This window comes from Raphanus sativus, chromosome 6 (genome assembly GCF_000801105.2).
Source record: "Raphanus sativus cultivar WK10039 chromosome 6, ASM80110v3, whole genome shotgun sequence".
NCBI classification, from domain to species: domain Eukaryota; kingdom Viridiplantae; phylum Streptophyta; class Magnoliopsida; order Brassicales; family Brassicaceae; genus Raphanus; species Raphanus sativus.
In genome coordinates, this window is record NC_079516.1 from 46,930,690 (window position 1) to 46,947,984 (window position 17,295).

The 17,295-nt window shown below is 37.8% G+C and overlaps 3 protein-coding genes across 7 annotated transcripts; all 3 read right to left on the reverse strand.

The window, feature by feature from the left end:
- Positions 1 to 1,074: 1,074 nt before the first annotated feature.
- On the reverse strand, positions 1,075 to 5,286 carry LOC108813752 (B3 domain-containing transcription repressor VAL1). Its single transcript, XM_056988170.1, has 13 exons — positions 5,025 to 5,286; positions 4,724 to 4,904; positions 4,471 to 4,552; positions 4,299 to 4,388; positions 3,640 to 4,205; positions 3,446 to 3,542; positions 3,185 to 3,359; positions 3,007 to 3,083; positions 2,540 to 2,920; positions 2,399 to 2,448; positions 2,215 to 2,328; positions 2,087 to 2,151; positions 1,075 to 1,991 (listed from the first exon to the last, which is right to left on the reverse strand). The coding sequence occupies exons 2-13, from the start codon at positions 4,849 to 4,851 to the stop codon at positions 1,420 to 1,422; spliced, it is 2,397 nt and encodes a 798-aa protein (XP_056844150.1). The 5' UTR covers positions 4,852 to 4,904; positions 5,025 to 5,286; the 3' UTR covers positions 1,075 to 1,419.
- A 2,207-nt stretch (positions 5,287 to 7,493) lies between these two features.
- On the reverse strand, positions 7,494 to 12,626 carry LOC108808678 (uncharacterized). 5 transcript variants are annotated; one of them, XM_056987851.1, is made up of 20 exons: positions 12,428 to 12,626; positions 12,140 to 12,194; positions 12,006 to 12,028; positions 11,717 to 11,892; positions 11,549 to 11,608; positions 11,434 to 11,476; positions 11,231 to 11,316; positions 10,944 to 11,042; positions 10,783 to 10,837; positions 10,535 to 10,628; positions 10,236 to 10,446; positions 9,750 to 9,903; positions 9,635 to 9,672; positions 9,282 to 9,348; positions 9,106 to 9,198; positions 8,997 to 9,022; positions 8,596 to 8,907; positions 8,100 to 8,436; positions 7,962 to 8,011; positions 7,494 to 7,874 (listed from the first exon to the last, which is right to left on the reverse strand). In XM_056987851.1, the coding sequence occupies exons 2-20, from the start codon at positions 12,179 to 12,181 to the stop codon at positions 7,756 to 7,758; spliced, it is 2,085 nt and encodes a 694-aa protein (XP_056843831.1). In that variant the 5' UTR covers positions 12,182 to 12,194; positions 12,428 to 12,626; the 3' UTR covers positions 7,494 to 7,755. The 5 variants fall into 5 exon arrangements, with proteins under 5 accessions (XP_056843831.1, XP_056843833.1, XP_056843832.1 ...); XM_056987853.1 differs by having other exon boundaries at positions 9,750 to 9,885; positions 12,140 to 12,202; XM_056987852.1 differs by having other exon boundaries at positions 8,109 to 8,436; positions 12,140 to 12,202.
- Positions 12,627 to 13,739: 1,113 nt separating this feature from the next.
- On the reverse strand, positions 13,740 to 15,897 carry LOC108812700 (trans-cinnamate 4-monooxygenase). Its single transcript, XM_018585031.2, has 3 exons — positions 14,979 to 15,897; positions 14,767 to 14,900; positions 13,740 to 14,500 (listed from the first exon to the last, which is right to left on the reverse strand). The coding sequence occupies exons 1-3, from the start codon at positions 15,761 to 15,763 to the stop codon at positions 13,902 to 13,904; spliced, it is 1,518 nt and encodes a 505-aa protein (XP_018440533.1). The 5' UTR covers positions 15,764 to 15,897; the 3' UTR covers positions 13,740 to 13,901.
- Between the last annotated feature and the right edge of the window lie 1,398 nt (positions 15,898 to 17,295).

Consider the following 17,295-nt stretch of genomic DNA (forward strand, 5'->3'; position numbering starts at 1 on the left):
TACATAATAGTGACTAGGACTGGGCGTTCAAGTATCCATTCCGTTCGTGGTCAAAGATTTCAACCCCGTTCATATATTTCTAAATTTCAGTTCAAATTATCACTAGGGTTGGGCGTTCAGATATCCATTCGGATTCGTTTCAGATTTGTGTTTTGGATTTCTGGGATCAAAAATTTCATTCCCATTCATATATTTTTAAATTTCAGTTTGAATTACATTCGGATCTTTGCGGATTCAGTTCGGGTTCAGATAACCCATTTAATTTTTTTTTTAAATTCACTATATATTTTGAATTTCTTAAAATCTATAAATAAAACAATATATTGTATATAAATTTGAATAACATATGTCAGAATACCTAAACTTAACATATAAATTGGTTTAGTTTAAATTTTGGATCAAAAATCAAAAATTATTTTAAATATTTTTGCTGTTTTGAGTGTACTTCCACTATGTTAGATATTTATATTTGACTGTTTTTATATATTTTCAAGTATGTAAACCAACCTAAAAGTATCATATATATTTTGGATATTTTTATATACATTAAAACTAAAAATAATTAATATATATATATATAAGTATATAAGTCTTTTTCGGATACAAAACAAATATCCAAAATACTTTGGTTCGAATTGGTTATTGTTTCGGTTGTCTAAATATTAAAATTTTGATAGTTTAGATATTTAATCAATTTTGGTTAGGGTTTAGTATTATTTTTTTGGATCGTGATCGGTTTGATTCTTCAGATTTGAATTTTTTATCCAGTTTTGATATTGAAATGAAAAATAAATAGCAATATATTTTTGAAATATACACCCGCACGGGTGTGCGGATCAAAATCTAGTGTAACAATAAAAATGGTTTTTCCCTTACACAACTCTTGTTAAATCGCTCATAGTTGTTGTTTCCTATGTGTAGAAGTAGAAAAAAGTAGAAATCATACAAGAAATGAGTAGTAAAATTCACTTGTTTTTGTTGTTTGCATTTTCTCTTAAATGGTGGCTGTTAAGACCTTTCAATACACATTTACAAAGCTAAACCAGGTAATATGCATACGTAAAATGGATCAAGAAGAAAAGGAATCTTTAATTTGAACCTAATTGATGCTTCCCATGTGAGGATCAAAACAACAACAATCACCAAACACAGAAGCTCCATCTTTGCCTTGAGATAAATGGATTCAAAACTAAAACCCACCCGCAAACTCTCACCACAGGCCATAAAAAAAAAAACACAAAAGCAGAAGATCGCCATTGTTCTTCCAGAAGCTTATTTCCGCCTAAAACTATGATGACATAACCGAACACAAAACTGCACCTCTCTCTCACTCTCTTCTTCTCCTTCCTTATAGAACACATATATATGAATACAAAGTAGCTACACGAGTTTAGCTTCTTTCTTTTTGTCTTCTTCATATCAGCTTGCAACTTTCTGCTCTTCACTGGTGGTTTTCTCAGCCTCTCCTCCTCCTTCTAACTCCGTTTCTCCTAAAACATCACCGCCTTGAGCCGCACCCCAACACATCCCTTCTTCACTTTTTTTACTCTCTTCTTGTTTCTCCACCGCCACAACAGCTTCAACGTCTTCTCTGTTATAAGGATCACTGTTCAGATCTATCCTCCCTGTTTTCCCTTCCTTCTTCTTATCAGGCTCCGCCCCTTCCTTGTTCTCCTCATCTACTGCTGCTGTTCCATCTCGCTCTAACTGCTTCTTCTTCCTCCTCATCATCAGCGTTTTGAACCTTCTCTTCACGGTGCTGCACACCGTACACCCGCACGTGGGCTTGTGCCTACCTTTCCCGCTTGGCGGCTGAATGCACACAATGCATGAGCATCCAACCCTGTGCCTCGGATGTCTCGTCGTCGTCGCAACCTCTGAGTCGTCTAAAGTGTCTCCTAAAACTGCTGCACTCGCTAGTGCATCCAGACCCGACGGTTCTTGCTCATTCCTTGCTGTCTGGCTCACCCCAATTCTTCTCTTCTTGTACTCTAAAATAAAACATACACAAAAAGACAGTAAGTGTCATGACTCTTGAGACTTGAGATCTCAAATGAGAGAGTCCAAGTATAAATAGAGTTTATACCTTTTCCAGCTCTAAGACCATTCTCAAGTTCTTTTAGACTCTCCTCCGGTGCAGAACACGAACACCTATCAATGGTATATATCAATTTACAGCAATGATCTTCGATTCAAGGCTTTTACAAGTCTTACCTGCTCTGGTCCCAAACATTGTCTGAACATGTCCACTTTGCTGGGAGAAGAGCGTCTACAGGTAACCTTCTCCATTTAGAACAGTCGTCGCAAGATCCCCATCGTTCTTGTTCACTGCTTCACAAAGATATCGTTAGTACATTGCTTGAAAGCTGACTTGAGAAGTGAAAGTGTCAGAACTTACCCTGAAGGATTTGAAGTTAGTATCGTCCTCTTTCCAAAGACAGGAGGTTCCTGTTCATTTACATAAAGAAGTCATATGACTTATAAGCTGAGAGCTTATTACTCATTGATTGTAAGAGAACCAACAAGATCTACTACTTACGTCAAACTCCTCAAACTCATGCTCGTCAATGACAACAATGGTGGGCTTTGCATTAGGAGAGGGACGAAGCAACTCCTGAGCTTCTTCCCAAGTGACTCTCAGCTCCATAGATTCTTCACTATGCAAAAGCAGTCTCTTGTTTTTCGCCCCCATAGTTCTTGTCCTCTTCTTTTCCTTAACACGTGACTGATCATCACCTCCATTAATCTCACTCTTCTTCGAGCCGTTACCACCGTTAGGTGAGCTCAAATGCTCAGGAAGACCTTTCAGTTCTTCAAGTATTTGTGACGGACAAGAGGTAGCATTAATGGAGGTAGGATTCTCTGTAACACCAGAGGATGATGTGTCTTCGTTTGAGACACCGTTGGCGAAACCACAACCCTGTTTATAAAAGATTGGATCCAGAATAAGAACGGATCTAAGCAGAAAAACATTCCTGAAAAGACCAGTTCTGTAGAAACCCGAACCTGCATGTCTGCAGTATAAGTTGCCTTCCTGGCACCCATGATTAGTTTCCCACCAGGATCAACCCGACTGAAAGTTACTGCACAATATAAACAAATATACATATAAGCAAGAGATTCATCCAAGGCTTTAGGTAAAAACATGAAGTGTGATAATCATAAAGGTGGTTGAAGCAGTTACCTGTATCACCAGCCTGAAGCCTCATGGACTGTATGCAGGGAGTGACACCTTCCAAGACATACATTCTACTGTTGTTATTGGGCCAGAATCTGAACTGGAACGTCCACTCCTTACCTCTCACATCTTGGACTTTTAAAGGAATGCCTTCCGACTGACTAATGGGAGGAAAGTATGCCTATACACACACAGTTCCCCACTTCAGTCTTACAAAGATATCTCAAGGACACAGCGAAAAGCACCATGGGACCATGAGAAAGTTACCTCTGCACATGCTTTTGGAAGAACTAGACGACCAATGCGACCGGCATCACTGGCACTCAGAGTTTTCTCAAAAAGAGGTACAATGTTCAAATTCAAACTAAAAAAAAAAGACTGTTAAGGAAGAACATGGAAGTCACCAGAACTATGTGCAAAGTAAAAATGTTAGGCATCAAAGAAAAAAAAATTAAGGATACTTTCCAGAGATCTGCTGAAGCTCTTTATCAGTATATTTAGGCCAATACCGAGGAAGTAAATGGCCTTTCCCACGCCCTTCAACAGGAGGCCTCCCGATCCGTGCCTGAGCAGATTTGCTAGTCCCAGGAGGAGGAGGTCCAAGCAAAATTTTTGAAGGTTTTTGCAGTATACTAGACGCAGAGCATTGGAAAAGGTGGGGCTGAGAAGAAGCACCACCACCACCACCCATGAGTTTCTTCCCGTCAGCAACAGGGGTTGCAAAAGATGGGCTATAAGGAAGTGTAGCCAAAGCCATATTCAAAGATGGCTGTGAAGGGGATGGTGATGATGATGATGACTCATGCCTATACCCAGTGGTGGTGGTGTTGGTGGTGACGTTGTTATCTGGTTTCATGAGATTACTAAACCCAAGGTGAGGCTTGAACTCTTCTTTTTTGTCATCCACAGGGACTGGTGGCTGAGAAAAGTGATTAGCCTCGCTTCTTACTCCACTTTCCCCGTTTGTATGTTGCGTATTATTCATAGGCAATCTGCTAAATACACCTGGATTCTCACCTCTCTTACTCTGCAAAGAAAAAGAGACATGTTAAGATACAGAACACAGAATCATCAGAACAACAACAACAACAGCAACTTGAAATAATATTCAAAAACTCACATGGCAATTAGTACAGGAAGTACAACCAACACCACCGTAGTCCATAAACTCAACCATGAGCTTAGAGGCAATGCATCCACAGTGAAGTCTCTGTCATTAATTACATAATAATCTCAATCAAACCAACATTGCAGAGGAAAATAAAAAAATTAATTAAAAGACAGAAAGAGACCTTGTTGCACAAATAGCATTCCCTCCAACCAGATTGCTCCAAATGGAATGTTTCGCAGAAACGAGACGTCTCATAAGCCGATCTATAAACCACAATCAAAAAACTTAAACATCAATTATTCCTGTTTTTAATTTTGTGTTGTTAATTAAGAAACCATCTACGAAGTAAAAGAAGAACAAGAACACACAATCACAGTATAATGAAGACAAGAACAGAGACTTTGAGTCCAATTAAAGAAGGGGAAGGAAGGTACCCGCAGCGAAAGCAGAGGTCAGCGAGAGCACCAGATCGAAGAGGCCAACCTTTCTTCCATTCGACACTAGAGCTCGAGCCGCAAGACGCGTTCATGCACACCTTTGACCCCATTTTGACTTCAAACATCCCTCAGCTACCCAAGACTTTCCCCCAAATCCAAATCGGAAAGTCCTAAAACCCTAATAACAGCACGAATCGGAGGCGAAATCAACGTGAATTAGTCATGAACATGCATATCCACGTGGTCAATCCAAGTCGCGTTAGAGATCGGAAAGAAGAGGAGGTTGAGTGAAAATTACGGCGAGAAGAAGAAGAAGAGAGACGGGACTGTGAGAGTCTGTGACGGCGAAGTGGAAGGAGGTAACGAGGTTTTTTTCTTGGTGAATTTTTTGTTTTTTTTAGTTGTTTTTTTCTTTTAATTTTTCGATGTGAAATTAAAATTATGGGTGAGATAGATAGGGAGAGAGAGAAGGAGAGGATAGAGGGAGAGAGAGCATGCAAAGAGCAGAGGAGAGAGAGATGAAGAGAGCAGAGGAAACGCATTAAGATGCATGCACGACACTTGAGAGCACACGCCGCTTTATGACCAAACTAACATAGAGATTAAAATTAGTTGAAGAAAGAATGTGAAAAGACTTTGGTTTTTGACTTTTTTCTGTTTACATTTGTGATTTAACTTTTTGGAAAATAAGATATAATATGTTTCCCTACTATTTATCATAAATATATATATTACAAGATTAATAATAGGTACAGTATATGATCACGTAATTTTATATTCATCTAATATGATTTTAGGTATTTTCTCTGCCAAGGTGTGATAAAAATCTAATTAGGCTTTTTGGGGTAAAAAAAATCTAATTTGTTGTTTATGCTTTTTAACCTTTTTGGTCAATCATAAATGTAGAATGCCAATATGCCATGCATGGAACACATACACAACACAAAGAAGACTTTGAAATTCTTCTTGTTTTCCCTTTTGATATCCCGTCTGGCTCAACATATGTTGAGTGCATGCAAACTAAATCTGGATACTTTTTTACCAGAGAAAATTCTGTGGACACCTATTCTTATCCAAACCAAATTTTACTATCCCTTTAAAATACTTGGACTTGGTATTCAAAATATGAAAACTGTTACACATATTACTCTGAACAGTTAAAATCAAATATCAGTTTTGTGAAAATTAATAAAGCATCATCAGAAGATGAAATTACTATTGCATATAATAAGATTTTTTATCGAATATACACCTTTTAGGATATACATATACACATGTATCAGTAAATATTGTCTGCCTTTCACTAAACGTAGATTCTAACAAGATTTAAACTTCAAATTTCAAACACCCATGAAATATAGAGTACATTGTTGTTGAATTATTGCTAAATAGAAAACAAATCTAAATCTCACTAAACTGACACCATCTTTTTTAATCACGTGTTTTTTTTGTTGGAATCTTTGTTGCATCTGCTTTCCACTAGCTATTTAAGCTACGACATTTATTTTCAGTTTTCACCCCATTCTACCTCGTAGTAGCATCAATTCACGACTTCTGTTGAACGACAGAACGAGTAGCTTCTAATATTAATTCGGATGAAACATTAATTGGCTGTGTCTGGCTGTCCGCAACAGATATATTTTATTTTCTTATATATTCTCGTTAGTTGTATATTGAAATATTTTTTGACAGCAAAATATGTACCCTTTTGCCAATTTCTATGTTTATATATGGACTTTTTTCTTATATGAAACAAACAATATGCGGAATTCTTCTTGAATTTAGCATGCAGAAGAGATAGATAATCATCCCAGGACCACTTTGACACTTTCCCCTTATCCTTGTATTAAATTCTTATCATTCACAAGTCACAACTTGATTATAAAATTGAAACTCAACTATAAGGATCAAAATATTTTATGAACTTCTGTGTCTTGCCATAGTATTTTTCAACTGATAGTGATCTCGAATTTCGAATATTAACACTTAATTAAGTTGTTGAAATTACAGGAAGCACCCGGATAATCTATATTCATAATAAATAAAACGGCAAAGCATATGAAAATTAACATGTGAATCCAAAGATAATTCAAATCCAATGATTAGTTTAAACTACAATATATGATATCAGGAACAAAGTACTAAATGCTCAAGTTTAATATGATTAATTAGGCTAATTTTTATGTGTTAGTAGCCATGTGAAACCTCTTATTGACATAGTTGTCATCACGCTAATCTTGGCTAACATAGCAAGTATCAATCTCGTACCAGGACATGTTTGCACATGAGAAACAAACAACCACAATATTTCTGTTTGTTATTAATGTTTATGTATAATCAAATATTATTAGATATTGTTAATGTAAGTAACCTCCAATGACATTTTAGGACGGCAGGTAAGAAATAAAACCAAGTGATAGAAACTGCAATAATGCCTGATGCACACATAAAGCTGTAACTGGGGCTCACGTTCCCAGCTTGCAAAGCCAAATAGACATTCATTTTCTCTTGTTATTTAAAGTATATCTATAAAACTAACATCAAGGAATCTCATTATCCCCCATATAATTAAAGTATGCAACATTTTTAATGAAAAGGTACTAACTTTATTAACATCAATATCCATTATGAGAACAAAGATCTCATACCTAAGCCGTATAGGCTGTCTTAATATCTTATTATAGATCTATACTAACTTACTTGGAACATTGTAAAAATACAAAAGTTCAAAACATGTTTTATGTGATGGTATTGACCACAGCAAAAGCATCTTAAAATGGTATAGACAGAACGTGGGTAATGTGACTGACAAATACAGTACCATGTAAGAGTAGGTGCAAACGCAAACACTAAAACCCTGTATAGACAGCAACATATTGTTGATTTTCATATCTGTGTAACCCCTCAACTAAAATATACCAAATATGCACATTCCCTTATGCCCAAGAAACATTAATTTGTATTTATTTCAGTTAAAGAGACACCTCGAAATTAAAGACAGAAGATATGGAAATGAAATTCTGTCTCACCTAAGTTTTTAAAGAGTTAAGAAGCAATGTCTTGTTTAAGCAAACGAGTTGAAGCGTGCGTCTTTCCAGCATTATCATTTGTTGGAACGAATCTCTACTTGTCTTTTCTCCTCCTGATTCTATATCAAGTTTCAATATGTTAGCTTATTGTAATCCTACTAATAATAGACAAATGGAGTTCTTTGGAAAAAGAAAAATCAATTTACCTCTGTTTCCTTGATGCCGAGCTTTCATGACCTCCTTGTTGGGGTTACCTCTAACAACAATGAAAATTTCTCAATGTGTCAGAAGCATTGGATTATGGGAGAATAGATTGTCTGAAATAATAGAAAAGCAGTGATTACCGTACATACTCATTTTCGTCTGAGAGGCTCTTCGCAACGGATGATGATGTCTCATCTCCCTGAACTTTTGGGTCATTCACTCCATTGCTTTGTTCATTATCGTTCTCTGATATCGTGTCACTCCCAAAACTACAGATGTCTCCTGCTAGATTAGATTTATGGTTTGCTGACACACAGTTCACGTAGTCGTATTCGTCATCATATCCAGTGCCCTCTGCTGAAAACTTAGGAACCCATGTTTCCGGAATAGAATCAGGGGCTCGAGATTGACGCCAGTGCGAGCTACCAGCCTTGGGGTTTAGGAAAGGATATGGTTTGTCTCTCTCGGTTGTAATATCTGTGACAGAGGTTAAAACAGGAACTTTAATGTGAGAGATCGCCAAGATACAAATGGATATTCTATGGTTCTAGATATAGATCTCTTCAACGTGGCTTGAGGGGTAAGGATGATGGTCAAGTCAGTGAAGATGTCTGAGGGGGAAATTGAGGAACAAACCTGAGCTTATGCCCGCAGCTGTAAAACCTTCCGCAAAACAATTGTAAGGAGCGTCGAGACCACCACCACAGAAAGGGGAGTCTCTCTGACTGGTAGATTTCAACTTTCCTGGGTTTGATAGTCTGACCTGCTTTCCAGACCCAACTTTTCTCTTCAATTGATGATCATCCACATCCCAATCTTCCCAAGATTCTTGGAAAAGGCCTTTATCAAAACGCTTCTTGTCTCCAATGTTGCAAAAAGAATCAGCTTCCCTTTTCCTCTGCCTTGCGTTGGTCCCAATATGTGAATTGGAGGTTTCATTGGCCCAAACTGACAAATAACAGGGACAGTGGCGGTTCAATAACTAGGGAGAAGTAAATGTTAGCAAAATCAAAACACATGAATCATAAGAATTCTACCTGCACTAGACGAGCAAGATTCTTCACTGTTAGAAATAGTGAGAGGTGTCAGTCAGTATATCTCAAGCATATGAAACACAATTAGAAGATGGATATTTTAGTTTCTTACCTACGCAAGCTATGGCTGTCTTTGTCTTCCTCAAGTACAACGGATGACCAGACCGATGAGTCAAATACTTTGTCAAAATTAAAGTCGAGGGTTCTGAAAATAACTCGATGTTATTTACAAAACGTATCAGTCATTAGTACAGATATGACTAGACGCATTTTAAGGATCTGACTTACGTTTCCTTTTCAAAACTCGGATTACCAACGGTCCTCTCTAGACGCTGTGGTCTTCGAACTGGTGAACCTGAAAGAAGGAAGAACAAAGGATATCCAATAAATATGTAGATATGTACTTTTCCAACTTCAGACTCCAACAAAAGAGTAAACTAAGAGATACAAAACGAGAGTAAAGTAAATCGAATGTATGGTATTACGAACTTCCAAAGAATGATGTCAACCTGTGAAAATTTTTAACACGACATACTCTTAGACTATTTATTCTATGAAGACAACTTACTTAGTTAAATAAAAGTTCCTTGATAAAAGCATATATGAAGGCAGCTATTGTACTTAAGTAGAAGTAAACTCACCTTCGATGTTGGACCTCCAGGTCGTTTCCAGGTAATCCCTAGAGACGAAAGAGTGTAAATGTCAAAAGTTACAGAATCACTATCCGTAAAGGTACGAAGAGATTTTTAAAATCACCTCTTCTTTGTACCATGGTGTTCTGCAGAAGAGCGACTCTCAGTGTAATCCCTTCCATAACTGTTGAAATTAAGGTTCAAACTCTCCTCATGACGTGGCTGTTGGTCCTTCCAGTAAAATCCGCCCACCCCGTCATCTAGAAAGGTGGGTTTAGCTGATGAGGTAAGAAGAAGAAAACAATTCACACATTTTGGTATTTGATCTCACTAGGAAAGAAATAAACAGATGCATATATGATCTAGGACCAGAATTTTTTATGTTACATGTGGTGTTTATGTTACACCACATGAAACTGTGTTCATTACATGTTATACTATATTTACTACGAACTGACATGCTACTTTGATCAAGCCATTTTCTGTAGATTGCAGAAGGTAGATGGTCGTGACTAACTAAGAGAAAATAACAGAGATAATAAGAGTTGCATAGATGGCGACTTGTGCGAGAAAATATATTAAAAAAAAAAACCATTTGCATAAGAATTACCATTCCACTCGTTTTCATCAAAGACACTGCTTTTGTTGAAATCTGCAGTGTCACAGAAGTAGCCTCTGGAGTCGTTGATATATGGTTTGTGCAAGTGATCAATGGAAGTGCGCAGTTTTTGATTTCTGCCCCCATGTGTAGCATGTATGTCAACGGGAGGCCTATAACGTTTGTCATCTTGGAACATTTTGCTACTTTCAATTTTTGGATCCTGTAACAGGAAGATTGATTTACTGGGTCGGGAAAACACTTAGAAATGACTCAGACAGCTAAAAGATAAGATAATAGGACTGTCTTACCACTTCCTTCTCAAAGTTTTTGGGCGTTTTCCTGACGTTTGATGTGGGTTGACCAGAATCATTCCATGGAGAGCAGCACCGGTACGCGAAGTTTCTTTAACACCAAAAATAAAATACAATCACTGATTTATATCGTATATAGTACATATTACTGCTAGTGTAAGGTGAAACAGCATCAATGGATCAAAGGGGAAACAAGAATAATGAAAATAAGTGCCAATACAAGCAAAAATGTGAATGCTACTCACCTGCCTGATGGTTGTGGAGAATTAGGCGGAGTTTCCGTGTTTATTTTCCCTAACCCTGAATGGAGAAAGAGTCACAACAGAAAAGCGCCATAAAAAGATCCGTGTTTAAGACTAATCATATCATTATCTAGGTACACATGGAAGCTTAAGATTTCCTATACCTTCAACTGAAAATGCCATGTGAGGCTCAGATGGAGAATAGTCTTTCAGGTTGGTGGTTGTATGATCATCATCACCAACTAAATCAAAGACGGATAACTCTGAAAAAAGTCCAACGTTCATACTAATTAGAAAAAAGTACAATATCTCAAATTCGGGTGAACTACAGTGAAACGTGATAGGAAACTAACCAGAACGAAACATACATATCTACTCCATGACAAGAACGGGAACACAGAATACAGTAAAGTTTCTAATTTCTAGATGCTAAGTTATAGAGAATACGTACTCCGCTCTGCGCCATCCATCAGATCCGCTGTTGGGTTTGCTTTTTTAAAATCTTTTGTCTGGTTGTCAGGGAGACTAGAAGAAATCCTATAAGACAGTGAAGCATATAAATTCTATAGGAAATGAAGTTCAATTAGCCAAACAATTCAAGGAAAACAAAGCTTAGGCAGTCACATAACATGAAAGTAAGACAGAGAAGCTTGCCTCTTTGAGGAAGTGGTTTCTGCCTTATTGTTAAGCGAACTTCCTGCAACATCACACATACTACATGAGCCAAAGAGGACCAGATCATATTCAATCATGAATTTGGAGACCTTACCCACTCCTGAAATGTTGTCCTTCAGACTGTTGAAACCGGCATCCAGATCTTCAAATTTCTCTATCAATGACACAGATAGGAAAGAGAGCAATGGAATTAGTCATGGTTCAGAGCATTGACGCAAATGGTCCACACAGAGAATGATAACTGAAACAAGCAAATAGTTACCATCTTCTGGACGAGAAGGTTTGCATTTAGGAGTAGCAGGGGTTGATAAGTTGATGAAATTGAGAATATCCAACGATTGGCGTGGAATACTAGTGTTCCTATCATTACTGCAGCTCCCGGAACCAGCTGTGAACTGATGCTGTTGTCGTCTCCTCTGCTCAAAGTATTGTTTTTGCCTTTGAGGTTCAAAACAAAAGAAGAAATTAAAGGGAGTAAGCACTAAATGTCTACAACATCATCAGTGTGATTATACTGTAGCTGCTGAACAGAGGGATAAGAGCTTACACACCTCTTCTTCACAGATGTGTGCGACTGAATGCCCCAAAAAGAAACAAGAAATCAAAATAACAAGTCAGAATAAATCATCTAAAACCTCAGTAACAGTGTTTATAAGAAAAGGAAGAAAGCAAAAGTGTCACTTACAGCGGCTACTTTCCGCCTCGATCCTCCCATCCATTGAAGCATTCTTAGCAACGATCTGTACGACTTCACAGGTATATATCGAAATCAAAATCTCAACCGTAACTATCGTTACGCAAAGCTCGACGCAACGATTCCGTAACTAGGCTACGTTTCCTTAACACTCAATCACTCATCAGTAAGACACGAAACTTTGATTCCTAATCCAAAATTAACGATTAATATCCCGACGAATCTAGGTTAAATTTCTACGAAATTCCTGAAAATCGAGAGATAAGGAAGAGAGGTTACTTCAGAGGCCTAGACAGTATCTGAACCGCGTCTCGGAAACGGAGTTTTGAAGTATCGAAATGATTAGAGGGAACTGATGATCTCTGCTACACAACAACGATGGATCTTTGTGGCACGAGCGATCGAATTCGCAGAAAGAGAAATCGAGGAGGACGATGCACCGAGCTAGCTAGCGAGCGAAGCGAACTGTCTTCTCAAAATTTTCGAAATTGATTCTTATGAGCATTTGGCGTAACTGTTTACACTCTCGCTGTAATGGGCCACTATTACCAAATGGGCCTTTCAAAGCCCATTATTAATTCTGGATAAGGGTGGTCTATTTAAAATCTAAATCCATTTTTTCAGGTGAGAACAGAAAAAGTGTATGTGAGGTGGTTAGGCTTATTTGCTGTTTTAGTCCTGGTTAACGTTCCACGTTTATGGGATCCCCCCCCCCCCAAAGAGTAGAGTTCGATTTCATAAGCAACAGAGACCACATCGAACTTTCGCTCACCTCATGATTGTGCTGTTATGTTTTCTTTTTAGTTGGTATTTGTCTCGCCATACAGATAAAATGGAAGATCCATTGTATAGACATGAAATTGGTATTTCACGATGGAGAAATTAATGACGAGATTTAGGTCACACAATCACCCAATTGCATGGCCAAAGGTGAAGAAGAGGTGTTCCTAAGGTTGAAGAAAGCATTATATGGTTTAAGCCAAAGATGAAAGGCTTACTATAGAAGTATCAATTCATATTTTTTTGCAACTAGGATTTTATAGGAGGATAAAAAATGCAGCTTTGTACGTGAAGATAAAAGACAAAAGATTTTTTTTGTCATAAACCTGTTTGTGGATCACATAAAAATACCAGCAATGATTATCAACTCATTCACATAAAAGAAGGTTGTGTTAGACAAACGAGATGTCTATCTTAATTAGTCAAAGAGGGTGTTTGTTTAAATGTGCGCTTATAACTGAATCTGAGATCCAAACCACTCCCAGTCTGAAAATTTTGAATCCAAACCCGACCAGATACATAAAAATGTACATGAACGAATCTTGTAGTGCAGTATTTAGGATATCATGTTTTATTTGATTGGAACATGTAGCCAGAAATATCTAAAATACCCATAACTATCTGAAAAGAAAACTCGAACCGAATAAATAAATAAAAAAATAGATCAAGATTTGAATTAGTACCATACTGAATATTCAAAACTTAATTCAAATATTTAATTTTATGTTTACTTTTTTTATTACTTAGTTACACGCTAAAAGAAACCTCCAAACTAATAAACTATGGTCCAACAATAATGAGGATTTGGAAGTATGTAACAACTTTGTCCATTTCAAAACAGCGGGAGCAACTGTTTATTGCAAGAAACGAAACCATTTAAAGACTTACAAAATAGATTACAAAAACAAGGAATATTCAACAAACATCACTGTAGTGCTGTTTATAACACAAGTCGTGTGATTCTTTTCAAATTTTAAAAGGACCTTGGCTTCATTACGATTGTGGAGTGGTGAAGGATGTGCAAGCTGAACTGTCCACCTTTCTCGGAAGTATCCACTTTAGACTGTCCTGGAGGAGGAAGAAGCTCAAAGTTCTGAACCAACCTACCAATCGTGATTCCCAAAATAGGCAACGCCAATATAATCCCTGGACAGCTTCTTCGTCCAACACCAAACGGCACATACCTAAAGTCATTGCCGTTGGCTTCCACGTGAGCCTCTTCTTCAAAGAACCTCTCGGGCCTAAACTCTTCAGGTTTCTTCCAGCTCTCGGGGTTGTTAGCTAGCCACCAGGCATTGACCAAGATCTTGCTCTCCGCTGGGATGTCGTAGCCAGCGAGCTTAGCGTCGTTGAGGTTCATGTGAGGGACGAGGAGAGGAATAGCCATTCTTAGACGAAGTGTTTCCTTGATCACGGCTTGGAGGTATGGAAGCTTGTGAAGCTCAGGCTCAGTGACTTGAACTCCTGGTCCAAGAACCGTGTCGATTTCGTTCCTTAGCTTGCTCTGGATCTCAGGATGGTTCACTAGCTCCGCAATTCCCCATTCGATGGACCACAATGTTGTCTCGATAGCTGTTTCACCAGCAAAAAAAAAAAAAATTAGCATCACATAAAGTTAAAAGCCAGCTCCATTAGGTGAGACACATAAAAAAAAATCTCAATATTTTCCGACCATCTAATATATACTGTATTTAGTTAGTGTTCCAAATTTATAGGATTCAACCAAAAGAGTATTGTCCTTTTATCACGCAAGCAAGAAACGTCCTAGAGGATTTTAATTACGTAAACTACAAGAAACAAAAAAGAGGTACATAGAAAAAATGGCTAAGGTAAGTTACCGGCGACGTTAATGTTCTCAACGATGTAAAGAACGTTATCCTCGTTGATTTCTCCCTTCTGCTGAGCTTCAAGGATGTGATCAATAGCACATTTCAATCCTTCGCTTCCTGTAGGCTTCGAACTCGCAATTTGCCTGTATGATTGATTTCTCAAAGTCAGTTTTCAAGAACCCTAAATAAAAAAAAATAAAAAAAAATGATAACAAACTCACTTCCTCTCGTCAACAAAGTACTTCTTGAACAGCGCGAGTCTCCTGTCTTTCACATCTTGACAGATCTTCAAGTAGCCTCTAAGGAACGGCCTAAGGATAGGGATGAAATCTCCGTAGTTATACTCAAAGCTCTGAGCCAACCTGCTCCTCTCTCCGTTCAAGGCTTTAAGCCTCAGAAACAGAGGATCATCCTCGCTATCAAACCTCCTATCGAACATGATACGGAACATGTTGTTGTACATCATCAGCTGCAACCGTTTCCTCAACACGATCCCTTTAGTTGCTGAGTCAGGATTCTTCTTCACGTCCTCGACCACGCTCGCGGCCTCGAACTCCCAACCTTCTCTGTTCTGCTGAACCACCTTGTTGGTGAAGAAAGGAACCGTCATGATTCTCCTCATCTTGCGCCAGTGCTCCCCGTAGACGGTGAACACCATGTCCTGTCCCTTGCCAGTGAAGATGTCGAAGACGACGTTCCTAGTCCGAGATCCGAACTCGACTCCCTGCGTGTGGAGGACCTCCTTGGTTAGGTTGGGCGAGGAGACGACGACTAGGTTTCGCTGGCCCATCCTGAGGAGGAAGAGGTCGCCGAATCTCTTTGCGTAGTCGACGAGGTTGCGGTGGTTCAGGTCGTCTCCGACTTGGAGCCAGTTTCCGAAGATTGGGATCGGCATAGGACCTGGAGGGAGCTTCAGTTTCTTGCCGCGGAGCTTGGAGATGACGGTGGCGAGAACAACCGCCGCGAAGACGGCGATTAGAGACTTCTCCAGCAAGAGAAGATCCATTGCTTACAACTTCACTTCGCTCTCGGTTTCTATTTTTGTTTGTTATTACAGTGATTGATTGATTGATTGATTTTGAGGCAAATGTGAGAGAGAGAGAGAGAGAGAGAGAAGCAGAAGAAAGCTGCTGAGGAAGAGATGGTGGTGAGGGAGACGACTTTATAAGAGGTTGGTTTGAGAAGTGAGACCAACGGCGTTAGGTACGTGGGAGTTGGTGAAACGCATGATATGATGAACGGCGTTAGAATTAACGGGATGGCTGGCTGTGTGTCTGGTCTGGAGTGGGTTGATGGGGGTAGGTAAGGAAAGGACCGTAAAGTGAAAGAAGGTTTGGTGAAGGGTGTGTATAAATTAATTAAAAACCAAAAGTTTGCTTTGTCCTTCTATTTTTTTTTTTTTTTGGATCAAATCTTTGTCCTTCTTTTTTAATAATCCTTTTTAAAATATATAAATATAATATATATATAACTTTGGTGGCATATATTGAAACAAAAGTCTGAAAAAGTTAATAGCAAAACTATTCATAGTACAATATATAATTAAGTCAGTTGTTCTCTCCGGAAGTATGCTTTACTATATATGAGAATTGCTTGATTATAGAGATGTTAAGAGGTTCTTAATCGTATGATTATCAGATTAGGAATCATATATATATCATTTGCATAACTTATATGATATCTTCCACGTGGAGGTAAGAAAGGAAGAAACACAAACTCCTAAGCATCTTCCAAATGCAAACATAGTTGGATCAGCAGCTAATAACCTACTTTGTTTAGTAAAATACATATTTGTCATTATGTTTGGACTAAAACTGTCGCTTATGATTGGGATGGATCACTTATCGCTATTTTCTATTATTTGATTTTGTCATTTAACGTCATATATAGCTTGTATCATACACGTTCCAACCACATGACATTAACAAAGATTTTTCTTTTTGGTAAAATTAGCAAAGAATTTAGGTAGTAATATTCCAGTGTTTTGTTTATTCGACCGACCGACGTTCAACTCAACAAAAGCTATATCTAAAAGTACTTCTAGCAGGGTATTATCATAAACTTTGAGTTAGTGAAAAACATTTTTGAAATAAAAATCAAAGTTTTGAGCTAAACAATTGAAAAAAAAAAAAAGAAGCACAGATTGGTCATAGTGTAAGTCCCCTCCCATAAAAAAATTTCATTGCAAAGGTTTTGAATCTTAGGGGGGTTATTGGAAATAGAATTTGGAAAGAGTTTAGTGATTTTAGAAATTGACAGATTTTTAAAAGTTTATGAGATTTCACAAATGTTTTCTAAATTTCTATCAAATAATTTGTATTAATTTCTATAGATTGTTATTGATTATTTAAAATTTGCACAATGTAGTTTTTCAAAAAAAAATTCTTCTAAGATAATATACAGAAATATTGTAGAAAATTTTCAACAATGAATCTTGATGAGGCACTATTAGATTATCGTTTGGTGTGTTCACATAGACAAATGCATTTTATGGTATTGATTCTTTGTATTATGGTTTGTTATTTGATTTGTTATGAA

Bases quoted from the DNA above. Each gene is read 5' to 3' on its own strand.
- LOC108813752 (XM_056988170.1), bottom strand. From the start codon at position 4,851: ATGTTTGAAGTCAAAATGGGGTCAAAGGTGTGCATGAACGCGTCTTGC. The intron at 4,206-4,298 runs GTGAGTTTTTGA...TTTTCTTTGCAG, and splicing joins CTTCCTGTACTAATTGCCAT to AGTAAGAGAGGTGAGAATCC. The intron at 3,084-3,184 runs GTAACTGCTTCA...TATATTGTGCAG, and splicing joins GCTTCAGGCTGGTGATACAG to TAACTTTCAGTCGGGTTGAT.
- LOC108808678 (XM_056987851.1), bottom strand. From the start codon at position 12,181: ATGCTTCAATGGATGGGAGGATCGAGGCGGAAAGTAGCCGCT. The intron at 9,904-10,235 runs GTAATTCTTATG...TTACCTCATCAG, and splicing joins TGATGAAAACGAGTGGAATG to CTAAACCCACCTTTCTAGAT. The intron at 9,673-9,749 runs GTGATTTTAAAA...TTTCGTCTCTAG, and splicing joins CACCATGGTACAAAGAAGAG to GGATTACCTGGAAACGACCT.
- LOC108812700 (XM_018585031.2), bottom strand. From the start codon at position 15,763: ATGGATCTTCTCTTGCTGGAGAAGTCTCTAATCGCCGTCTTCGCGGCG. The intron at 14,901-14,978 runs GTGAGTTTGTTA...TCAATCATACAG, and splicing joins TACTTTGTTGACGAGAGGAA to GCAAATTGCGAGTTCGAAGC. The intron at 14,501-14,766 runs GTAACTTACCTT...CTGGTGAAACAG, and splicing joins TGAGAACATTAACGTCGCCG to CTATCGAGACAACATTGTGG.